We start from the raw sequence: 12,364 nt of genomic DNA, 5'->3' as shown, positions 1-12,364 counted from the left end.
CGACCAGCTGCAGCTGCTGAATACATTCAGCTGAGTCAGCAGATGTTTTTAAACAAACAGCAATAATCTCAATAATATTATGAAATGATTTAATGGTGCTCATGGGGAACTGGGTAATATTAAGGCTCCTTTTGTGTAAATTTAAAAAGAAGCACTCAAACTACTATCCTAAGCCTTGTTTGCACAGGATTAATGTTACTCAAGAGATGCCCAACGGTGAGAAATAATTGTGACCGATATGGTGATTTTAATCCCACACAAATCTGCTGTGTCTCTAATTTATAGAGTAAAAGTTGGTGAAGACACAGGTCCCCTGACAACACTTGATCAAACTCAGTCACTGCAGCCAGAATCTGATCTGCTTCATGATTTTCTGTTTCAGGTTTATTTGCATATTTAATTTGTTTCTTGGCACCGACTGCAACAAGAGGATCATTCCAACTTGGCCTGCCCGTGGTTTATCTCTTACTTTTAATTAATGTAATTATCTTGAAAATTTTACCTTGTATACTAGTTGGTTTTTCTGTTGGTTATGTTTCATATCTCATATTTTTACTTGCTACACCAGCTGAGGTGACTTTTCAACAGTAATTTCAGCTTGAAGAAAGATAAGTGAGAAATGTGTGTTTTTTAGCTTTGACATTTGCTTTCTGTTATCTCCACTGAAGTACATTTTTTTCATGAATTCACAATGTCAACAGTGGCGGTTGCCTGAGTGAAGGATTAAAACTTTTAACAAACTCAAGTCTTTAGTACAAAAGGTTACATTTGGAGTTTATAGTAAAATAACTTCCGTAGGTTCAACTTTAAACAGAAACTTTTGAGCTGGCGTCTCAAGTGTGTATGAAAAGTATGAAGAAACTGCATTTTCAAAAAAATATATCTGTATGACATCTGGTCATGTAAAGCTGTTTTCCTGCCAACCTGAAAACTATGAAATCAGACATGACATAACATAAGGGAGAGCAGCCAAGCTTGGTCAAGTTTAACAAAAAGAAATAGGGACCCTAATATACTTTCGACACAGGTAAGGATGAAAATACATATTCATACACATATGATAGACCGCAGTCTTATAATTTTGTACCTGCTAACCATCCGAGGTACCAGGAACAGATGCAGAATGAGGGAAAAAGTTAGTGGTGAGAAATGACGTTGTTGCACAGAAGCTTCCGTCATTCGTTAGGTAAACTGTGGACTAAATATCCTGACAGCCTGAAATCTGTGAAGGCTGCACAGACAATATAAAACTTCTTCTCTGAATTTGTGCTATGGCACAAACTTCTTCCGTCATTTAATTCATTTATTTATATCATTTATTTTCTTGGATATTTGGAGCGATGGTCAGCACCTCGGTGGAGAAAAGTGGACACGAATGGAGAACCGAAAACAGTAAACACCAGACTGCTCTGATGCTGTCTCTTTCCGTTCTGGCCCCTGAAGGTCGGAGTCCTAGTCTTTATCAACCAATCAATTAGTCTAACTGGTTCACTAGTTTCTAAACGAGGAACTGCATTTTACCCGTGACAGTTTACGGAACTTCAGCTGTTCTGGTTTGAATGTCTGACTGTGTCAGTTGAATCTACGCGTCCACCGATCTGTGTTATGTAGGAAAGCCTCCTCCGACCTTGGTGACCATGGCGATGCTGATTTACCCTCTATCAGAGAGGTTTCTGCTTTCCCCAAAACATCACAGACAGCTGAAGTCTCAAGGAGAGGAGAATATGTCCTCCGTCCTGCTTAAGAATCACAGTGTGACCTCAAGGCCCAGACCTGACCTAGTGTGACCCAACCTGTAACCCCTACAGATGGAAAACTCCGTAACAAACCACTGTTTAGTTTAAGTTCATATTGTATGAAAAGCATGGTGAAAGCATTTACTACAAATTTCATTATTCTATGCACGTGCTTCGTGAAGGTCATTTATTATTTACAGTAAGTTCATACATAAAACTACATGCATGCAAATATGGCTTTAGACTATGTTGATGAGGATGGAAAAAAACATGAGCACAATAACTAGATTTTCCGTCTATATGAGCGTGTAAAGTCTAATTTCACTCAGTTTTTTGATCCTACATGTGTCAAAAACAAACTGGATACTGATGCAGATTTGTTGGTTTGTTTATATTTCTAGGTGTGGGTGTTCACCGTCGCCAAATTAATATGTAAATATTGTGTGTATGCAGACATCTTCTCCCCGTGGATCCCATTACTCACCCTGCTGGGCTGATTACTATGCAGCAGCATCCCGGTCAGCTCCCTCAGTGACTCTTCCACACGTCTCATGAACTCCGCGGACGGCAGCCTCTGAGAGCAGAAGAGGTCCATCGCTCGTGCTGCGACCTGGCAGGCCTTCAGGACGAGGTCATAAGGTCCCGGCAGGGGGGGATCCCTGCTCGCTGCCACCACTGAGTCGAGAAGCTGGCACACGGTGTCCATCAACACCGACCCTGCATCCCCATCGGGGCCGAACCACAGCGACCGCAGGTCTTCATCGCTCCCTCCTACTCGGTGCAGGGTGCACAGCGACTGGAGGAACTGCATGTGAGGGAGCATGGCTTTTCCCTGAGGGTCTGCGTGGTGACTGGAGGGAAACAGCAGCGGAGGGAAAATGATGTCAGGCTGGGGGTCGTGTTGCAGGAGATCGGGAGTTTCTGAGTCGGATCCTTGTTGAAGGTCTGCGCTGTATACCTCGCTTCCTGGACCGAACAGATCCTGTGAAGCGTCCCCCATTGTCTCGTCATGACCTGGAAGATTTTACACCGAAACAGTGAAAAATAATAAGTCCAAACAAGTCCTGGATCAGATTCATCATATTATCTACATGCATACAGCTGAAATGCATCTGGACACTCGATAATCATATAATTATACTTTCAATTCAATTCAATTTTATTTATATAGCGCCAAATCACAACAAAAGTCATCTCAGGGCCTAGACCATACTCTTTATTACCATACTGTGACTATTAAAAGTACGTAATTACAGTAAATTATTTCCAATATGATCACATGGGCTGCAGTGAAAAAGTTATTTTACAATCAACCTTGAAAGTTAAGAACACGTGTCAGGTGTTTATATGTTTTAGTCTCTGCTTCTGCCCCATTCTGCTTTTACTATTGAGAATTATATTTTTCTTAACACACAAAATCCTAAACATCTAAACATTAGTAAGACTGCGGCTGAAACTATCGATTAATCTTTATTTATCTATTTTTACAAATAAATTGCACTGAATTGCAATGATGCCACATTACTGCTGAAGAAATATAAAGAAAAAAGAAAGATTAGTCAATTCATCGATTAGCTGCAAACTACTGAATTAATCATCAGCTATTTTAATGATCGAGTAATCATTTGTAGTCTGTAGAAATTCTCTGATTCCAGCTTCTCACATGTGAATGTTTTCTGGTTTCTTTAGTCGTCTATGACAGTAAACTGAGTATCTTTGGGTTGCAGACTGTTGCTCATGACAAAACAAAACATTTGAGGACGTCATCTTGGACTTTGGGAAACAGTCATTAACATTTTAAACCATTTTCAGACATTTTACAAACCAAACAACTAATTGATTAATCAAGAAAATAATCAACAGATTAATTGATAATGAAAATAATCGTTAGTTGCAACCCTACAAAACAATAAAGCCAAATCCAGAGAAGAGATGCATCAATAAGGTGAAACAGATAAGCTTTTCTTGTATTTTCACACAAATATGCATTTAAGTAAAAGTCAGAACAAAAGTTTTTCAGACAAGTATATGTGTAGGTAAAGATGTATTGTTCCCTCTTTAAGGAATCACAGGCTTCTAAAATAGAAATTATACAGACACCAACTCATAATTCTAAGAGCAGGTGGACGTTGGTCATCATTTACACAGTCTGTACTCTTAAATGTCGCTCCTCAGTCCTTGAGCTTCTGAATTTAGGTTTTTCTTGGAGCAAATGCTGTCATAAAGGCAACATTATTTACAACTCTTTGTGTGTGTGTGTGTGTGTTTTTATACAGTGTTTTGTCAAAATGACATATCCAGTACTAGGAAATAGTGCCACCTACTCCTTACAAATAACTAATAACATGTTTAAAGTTTAAACCAGCAAGTAACTCACTGAGTGTGAGGAAGATAAACACTTACTTTCTGAGAGCCAATTGTTAAATTTACATATTGTTAATATTGTTTTTGTGTAATAAGAAATCCATTAAATATTCTTTACATTATTCTTTATTATCAGTCGGGGGGAGGGGTTATCAAGGTTTGACCCTGCTCACACAAAACTAAGACAATGGTGAGTTATCTGTGGGCTACAAATTTGAACTTGAATTGTTGTTTTAATTTACATTTGTTGTATATTTTTGTCAAATTGTCTCCATTAAAAGTATGCCGAATTATCTATTCCTGTTTGTAGCCATGGATGTACAGACAACCATCACTGGATTACTTTGACACTGAAGAAAACTTAAAAACATAATGATTCTCTGGCAAGATCCAGAGTTATAAGGAACGACTTTTGTCTACCATTTCTAAGACATTTATTTGTGATAGAAAGTACAAAATATTCACATTTGAGAAGCTGGAATCAGAGTTTGAACATTTTAATTAAAAAACAATTCAGAATGATTATTCTATTATCAAAATAGTTGCACGTTAATTCCATATTTGGCAACTAATCAATGAATCAACTGATTGTTTCACCTCTGCTTTACACGCTTACAAGCAGACACACTATCAGTGAAACCCTGTAGTCATGTTGCTGCCTTCCTTTATGTCTGTCCTCCAGGAGCTGCCCATTAATAAATTTAACTGACAGTGGGACAAATTAATGTTTATATAACGATTGTGCTCACACAACGGAACTAGTGGTGTAATGGACCGTAGTTGATCTGTGATCCGTATGGATCGACCCCCACGGTTTGGCACCCATGTGGATTAATTGCAAAATTTAATGTCTCATTGGAGACAAAGTAAACAAACTGCCGTAGCTAAAAGTCATGGACAGACAGTGAGTCACTGATAGGGAGTTTAAAGAGTATGAAACCAGCATGTAACAAGTCCAAAGTGACATTTTCAGGTATGTTTACATGCTGTTAAATGTGCTGCAGCTGAGAATCTAATTAGCAGTATAAGGTCAGCGGTGCACTTTTTTCCCCAGTGAATGTTTATTTCATGGCTCGTTCAACAAGCTGCAGGACAAGATGTGTGTTTATGTTTGTAAGTAATCATCAAGTTCTGATGATGTTGACGCAGGCTGCTGTTTCATTCACCACCATGTTTAGAGGAAGAAGGTATCAGGCCTCATGTTGCACTTTAATAATTGAATATTTTATATATTTTAAGATTTTATTTAAACATTTGACATCTTGAGTGTTGTTTCCATTTAAGACCATGGGCAACTTTTCCTTGCTTTGGATCCCCCTCCATTCAACTCCCCTGTCTCCCCACACAGTTTGAAAACCTCTGGTCTGACCTGCTCTACAATACACCATGATCAGATAAAAAGGCAAACACATTCAGCTATAAAACTGGCAGATCAACATTCATAAGCATTATGTTGTCATTAGCAACTGTACAGTATGTTAGGTGAGGATTCATCCTTGAGACATCCTCTCCTCAGACTAAAGGCATCAGCAAAAAAAGACACTCTGCGTTTGTGTATCTTCACAAACTGTCTGGACTTGTTCTGACACAAGCTCACCTTTCAGCAGCTCCTCTGCAACTCACTGAATGAATTATTCTGAAACTTTGACTTTTCAAGGGTCAAACTTTTTGAGGACAACATCACCTTTATGATAAATACAACAGTTATACTAAACAAGTCAAACTCTACACTTAGGGGCCACTTTATTATACTTTATAATATACACCTGTACAGTTAGATGCATCCTGTACAACAGCTCTGCCATAATCTGCAACTTTACTAAACTTTTAATGTTCACTAACAGGAAATTAATCACCAACTATTTTGATAATGAATGAATCATTTTGAGTCTTTTTTTAAAGGAAAAACAGCTGAATTTCTCTTGTTCCAGCTTCTTAAATGTGAATATTTTCTGGTTTCTTTAGTCTTCTATAGAGCTGCAACGATTAATTGATTAATCGAGGTACTGGGCTGGATGTTCAGTCTTGATTTTGAGAGTACATATGTCTGATAAAATATATTAAATTCACAGTTAATATACAAGTTTTTTTCCAGACCAAAGTTTAACTAAGTAAGTTTACAATATTTCATCACTTATGTTTATTTGTGAGGTCTGGATTGCATCGTATTGAGAGGCGTTTCTAGTAATCTGTCTGAACTTATGGTGGAGTTGCTGTGTTGGATTATATTTGATTGTGTATGTGTACCTAATAAAGTTACCAATGAGTGAACACGGTGACAGAAGTTGCTGTTCCCATCTTTCTCCTTATATGACTAACGTTCAACTTATTTTCATTCACCTATGTACATGCAGAAAGGTCTACCTGCCGCCTCTGTGGTGCTCTTCGTGGTTGACGTCACCCTGGTGATCAGCATCTCCTGTCGCAGCCTCAGCACCTCCTGCTGCAGCCCCTGCGCTTTATTCTTCCAGCTTTCATCCTGGCGCCGCAGCTTGGAAGCTAAAGCCTCGGCGTACTGTCTGCCACTCATACCCGGAGGCTTGCTCTTTATTACAGCCACCGCCAGAGCGACTTTGGCTTTCATGAAAAACCACTCCAATGGTCCTGAAGCAGAGAGAGAAGAGGGCGGATTTTTAGGAAGTTAACCGACAATAATTTCACAGTGACAGTGAAGAAGCACATGTGCCGTTAATGAGTGTGAATAATTGCTCATGAGTATTATATTAACCAATCTGTTCCTCATCCACACAGCCCAGAGCTTTTAACTGTCACTTTTATCATTTAATAAAATGAATAAGAGTTTAAAAGAAGATTAGATTTTAGATTAGATTCAAATCTTTACAGAAAGTTCCTCACAAATCATAAAAACTTTTATCCATGATCATACTTTGTGTATTTTGCGTTGCAAGCTGCCATCCGTGTCAGATTTGGGTGATTCTTATTTTAAAATTACACTTTATAGAGGAATTCAGTTGTTTTGGTTGCCTTTTAAAGATGCTTTAAAGTCATTGATACATTATTGAGACACTTGTACTTTACTTGAGTATTTCCATTTTATGCTACTTTTTACTTCTACTCAGTAGGGAACATTATACTTTTCACTCCACTACATTTATTTGACACCTTGCAGATTAAGATTTTTTTAAGGATTTTCATTATCGATGAATCTGTTGATTATTTTCTTGACTATTTTTCTTTGAAAATGACTTAGAACAATTATCAAAATAGTTGTCAATTAATTTTCTGTTGATTGGCTTATCGATTAATCGACTAATCGTTGCAGCTCTACGTAAATCCTAGGCTGATTTTTAAAAAGAGTACTCCACTGATTCAGCATTGCACTCTAACAACATGGACTTGGAGCAGACATGGAGTTGGACTTATCATGATCAGTTTTTTATTTGAAAAGGGATCACTCCAGTTTTGGTAAATTACTTACAGTCTATGGAAGATTCATATATTATCTTTTTTTATTTTATTTAAAACACTTTATTAGTCTGACGCTAATTATTCTGTAAAATCTCACAAGTGGAGAAGAAAACTGATTTAACCATTAGTAGATTAAGATAGGGTTAAGTAACTTTTTTTTAAAGAAAACTATAAATATTTTTTAATGAAGCAGTGATGCTTAGTTATCATAGTTGAGCCAAATTATAACAAGCAAAGTTTCATATTTAAAAACTATGAAGCTGTACTGTTTAGCATATTACTGTCTAGCGCTGCAACTAAGGATTATTTTCATTATCAATTAATCTGTGAATTTTCACGATTAATCGATTAGTTGTTTGGTCCATAAAATGTCAGAAACTGGTGAAAATGTTGATGACTGTATGCAGCTTTAATGCTCAATTTTGTATTGATACAAATATTATTTAATTCATGTCAGATATTTTGCTCTTTGCTTGCCCCCCATTACAGATGCAAACAAAAACTAAAGTTAACTTCAGTTTTCATTTTCTTTTTATGTATTACTAACATAATCTGGCAGCCTGAATCAATATTTGTCCAAAAACAACAGCTGGTAAATAGAGCTGCTGTAAAAACAATAACTTAATGCTTTAAATATTAAACAATAGCAAACTGCAGCTAGCTAAAGGTACAGTGCTACATAGCTAAGTTAGCTTAATAAAGATAACTTACCTAAAAGCAACACAACTGATTCTTACAGTTCATTCATTGACTCTTAATCAAACAGGTTAAACAGTATTGCCACTTTGACAGTTAACATTAACTCTGAACCAAATTAATTACCTTTTAATTGGCTTTCATCGCTCTCCATTGTTGGACACCTGTTGTCCTCAGCTCAGCATTAAACAACTGAAACGTCAAAGATGCTAATTTTACCTTTAGCTTGTCGCCCCAGTCCTGCCTGTAGCCTACTTTTTTCTCTTATTTTAATGATTTTTCATAAACCCAGCTGCTTTTTTAATGACACTCACGACACTTACGGACTTATTTTCCATCCTTTAAAGACTTTTCTGCCCATTTTGCCCGCTGCACAAAACAGCTTTTAATCAATAGTTTTACTTGTAAACCAGTTTCTCAAGTAATGAAACGTTTTTTGTGGTTAAAACGTGCAGCCTGAAGTGTAATATCTTCTTGCTCTTTTGACTGAACCGAGAAAAACCTGAAAAAGTTTTAGTACAGCTTTTATACAGCTTAGCTCAACACAACATTTGTAAAATTGGGTCATTATTAATAGAGGCTCTATAATGAGCTATGAGGTTTGTTTGGCTGAGAAAATCAGCTGCAAAGTTGGAAAAATATTCTTTAAAGGGAGGCAAATATCATGTTTTCTGTTCCAGTTTGAGAAGAGTTTTTTTACGAATGTGAAATGGATTCAAAACTCAATTTTCTCAACAATTTTTAGTAGTAGTGGAAAGTAACTGAGTACATTTACTCAAATACTGCACTTAAATTCAATTTTTAGTTACTTACTTCATGCTACTTTATACTTTCACTCCACTACATTTCAAAAAATAAATTTTGTACTTTCTACTCCACTACATTTATTTGACAGCTTTAGTTACTTTTCAGATGCAGATTTGACACAATGGATAATATAACAAGCTTTTTTGGCCTTTGAGCAAATAGTGATTTTTTTCCCCTCTAAACTTCTCACATGGTTTCATTTCTATCTAACTGTATATAAAGTAGTTGAAACTAGCTCCACATCCAGGAGCTACAACAGTAACATGCTGCTCTAACACTGATGCTTCACTATTAATAATCTAATGATGTCATATATAATAATATATCAGTCAGAGGGACCAAACCACTACTTTTGTCATGCAGGACTTTTACTCGTAATGGACTATTTTTACATTGCTGTATTGCTACTTTTACTGAAGTAAAGGATGTGAATATTTGTTCCACCACTTTCTGTAAGTTTTACATCCTTACACAATGGTCGGTGCCAAAAACATAATTCTAGTTGATTTTATTGTATTTTTTTGTCCTAAAAACTGTGAAATTAAAGATAATTGTTTTTTTTGTATTGTTATAGATAACCCCAAAATTCAATTAATTTTGTAACCTTTTATATTTCTTTTTTCTAATTCTTATTTTTTTTACACTAGTCTTTTAGCACACACTTTAATAAGTATGCCACACTGCATCTCACTACACATTTTGCTTGTGTTCATGACAAATAAAACCTTTGACTCCTTTGAATCCTCACAGCTACATCCATACTTTCATATTGAAAAACAGAGCTGTGATTTCAATATAATCAGTGCAAAAAATCTCATATATTGTACAAAATGAAGGTATCATGAGATACACAGGCCTGACGTGACTGGGAGGAATAAACAGCAGCTCACAAATAAGAGAAAACAGACTTTAATCAGCATGACACCAGAGAAAATAAACACAGCACCTCAAAACATCATCAAAATATTAGAATCGTATAGTTAGGAAGGCTCCAGCTGACAGGCAGAGAAAAAAAGTGGTTTTTCCCCTCTAATGGTAGTCAATTCACTGGAAATTGTCAACATTTGCATACAGCGATTGTTAACCTTTTGAAAGTTACCCGAATGACATTTTCTAGAGTCCTCAATATATAAAGAGCGTTGTTGTTGAAACATGTCAGACGGTTTCAACAAGCCTGACAAAATCACTGTCTCATTATCTGCAGCAACATGCAGCCCTATGCTGAATCTCAACTAAGGCAACTTGCTGTGTTTTATTTATTTTTACTTATTTATTTTTTATTAGGACTGCAGGCCATATTGGCATGTTATTTTCCTGAATTCATATCCCAAATGTGTTTGGAGATCCTGCAAGTTAATGTGCTTTCAGACTATGGTGAAAAGTAACATTTACTCAAGTTCTGTGCTTAAGTACATCATGGAGGTACTTTTACTTTTTATACTAATTTTTACCTCTACTCAGTTTTATTATTTCTTTTTACTCCGCTACATTTATTTTACAATTGAGACGACCCTCTCTGAACAGACACTTAGTCCTCTACCTGCAGGAGCCTGGTGGGCGGAGTTGGGTCGTCAGGAAGATTCAGCTCACCTGGACTGCCCAGATTATACAGAAGCTGGAGGCAGTCAAGTCATTTGTCATTTTGGTTGTGTTAAGTTTCATTTATCTTTTAGTTATTTACAATAAATCTTTTTTTCGTTATAACTCACGTGTTGTCTCCCCTCCTTTGTCCAGCCATGAGCCAGGTTGTGACAGATTTTTCATATAAAAAATATTTTCATTATCAGTTAATCTGTGGATTATTTTCTCCATTAGTCATTTGGTCTATAAAATGTCAAAAAATTGTGAAAAATGTCCATCACTGTTTCCCAAAGCCAAATATGACGTCCTTAAATATCTTGTTTTGTCCCGATCAACAGACCATAACTCAAAGATATTCAGTTTACTGTCATAGAAGACAAAATACACTAGATTATATTCGCATTTAGGAAGTTGGTATCAGAGAATTTGGACATTTTTTTCTTTAAAAATGACTCAAAATGATATTTGTTGATCAACTAAGTGATTAAGCTACTAATCTTTGCAGCTCTATTAAAAACCTACTTTTTTAAAAAAAGACTACGCCACAGATTTAGCATTGCGCTCCGACAACATTTCTGGACTCATGATGGACGGTTTGTTTTTTAAAAAAGGATCAAAATTGATGTAGCAGAACCAGAGATATTTTCTTTTTTATTAGTCACATTTTTCTTCCTTGTCAAGACCTGGCGCCTACATTATCAGCAATGTTAATCAACCACCGACTGCTCTTTTGGATGTGTCAGTAGCAATATATCAGATTTCACACAGCTCCCTCTGGAGACACAAAAGGCTTTATACTACTTTTTACACATCTGGAAACAGACGCTGAGGTGGAAAATCTGTGGAGTTTTCCTTTAAGTGAAAAGAACCAGTCAGTTAAATCAACTTTTTTCAACACTCCTGGAAGGAGCTCTGAGAAGTTGAGAAGAAGTTTCTTTGTAAGATTTGCAGTATATGCTGTATATGCACCATCAAGGAAGCCAGTGTCTTGCATAATACTAGACATACTACATTTTGCTGATAATACTTCAGTACTTTTACTTGACCCACTACAGACACTTTGCATATTGTACTTGTTGAACCAAATTGCTTTGTCTGTTGAAAATCCAACAAAAAAATTTAAAATAGAATAAACTTATTTAATTGTAATGGAGTATATTTAACCTGTAGTATTAATACTTTTACTTTTAATGGTCTGAATACTTTTCCACTGCTGTTTTTAGGGGGGGCAAAGTTAAAGACTGATGTTAATAATATGATGTAATAATTAAACTCTCCACGGTTTGGTATCTGTACACCTGCAGTTGTTCAATTCTTCTACTACACAGCATCTAATATATTTTTTTTATTTTCAAATAGGATTTCCTAGATAAAAATTCAGATTTTGTGTTCAGTTTTATATGCATCCTGAGTACTGTGAGAGTGTACACCTCTACAAACTATAAACTTGACATTGAATGAAGATCGACTGCAGCAAAGTGTCTGTCAAGAGAAATATCTTCTGAGAAACAAATATCTCAAGGTCTCTGCAGAAACAACCCGAGCAGCTCCTCTTCATTTGGAAGAGCAGCAGCTGGAAACAGAGGTCCTCCCGGATCACGACCCTCTCGCAGAGAACCTCATTTCAGCCGAGTGTCCGTGATATGATTCCCTCAGTCACTACGGAGCCTGCGGGCATACAGCTGAAGGTCAGCACAAGCTGGACTGGAAAATGGGAAACTTTGTGACTCGGCTCTGTGCTCATGATCGAT

General features: G+C 36.5%; 1 protein-coding gene across 4 annotated transcripts in view; it reads right to left on the bottom strand.

Annotated features, from left to right (window-relative positions):
* mei4 (meiosis-specific, MEI4 homolog (S. cerevisiae)) overlaps positions 1 to 8,836 on the bottom strand; it is a 65,276-nt gene extending 56,440 nt beyond the window's left edge. Inside the window, exons 1-4 of one of the 4 annotated variants that reach the window (XM_044329556.1) lie at positions 8,540 to 8,836; positions 8,352 to 8,417; positions 6,441 to 6,704; positions 2,221 to 2,750 (exon numbers count right to left, since the gene is read on the bottom strand). In XM_044329556.1, the coding sequence (XP_044185491.1) occupies positions 2,221 to 2,750; positions 6,441 to 6,704; positions 8,352 to 8,379 (822 nt within the window). In that variant the 5' untranslated portion in view covers positions 8,380 to 8,417; positions 8,540 to 8,836. Of the gene's footprint in view, positions 1 to 2,220; positions 2,751 to 6,440; positions 6,705 to 8,351 lie in introns of all 4 variants that reach the window. The other 3 variants (XM_044329555.1, XM_044329554.1, XM_044329557.1) reach the window with 3 other exon arrangements.
* Positions 8,837 to 12,364: the final 3,528 nt, after the last annotated feature.

Source organism: Thunnus albacares, chromosome 16, assembly GCF_914725855.1.
Source record: "Thunnus albacares chromosome 16, fThuAlb1.1, whole genome shotgun sequence".
In the NCBI taxonomy this organism is placed as follows: Eukaryota; Metazoa; Chordata; class Actinopteri; order Scombriformes; family Scombridae; genus Thunnus; species Thunnus albacares.
This window is presented reverse-complemented; position numbering and strand designations above follow the sequence as displayed.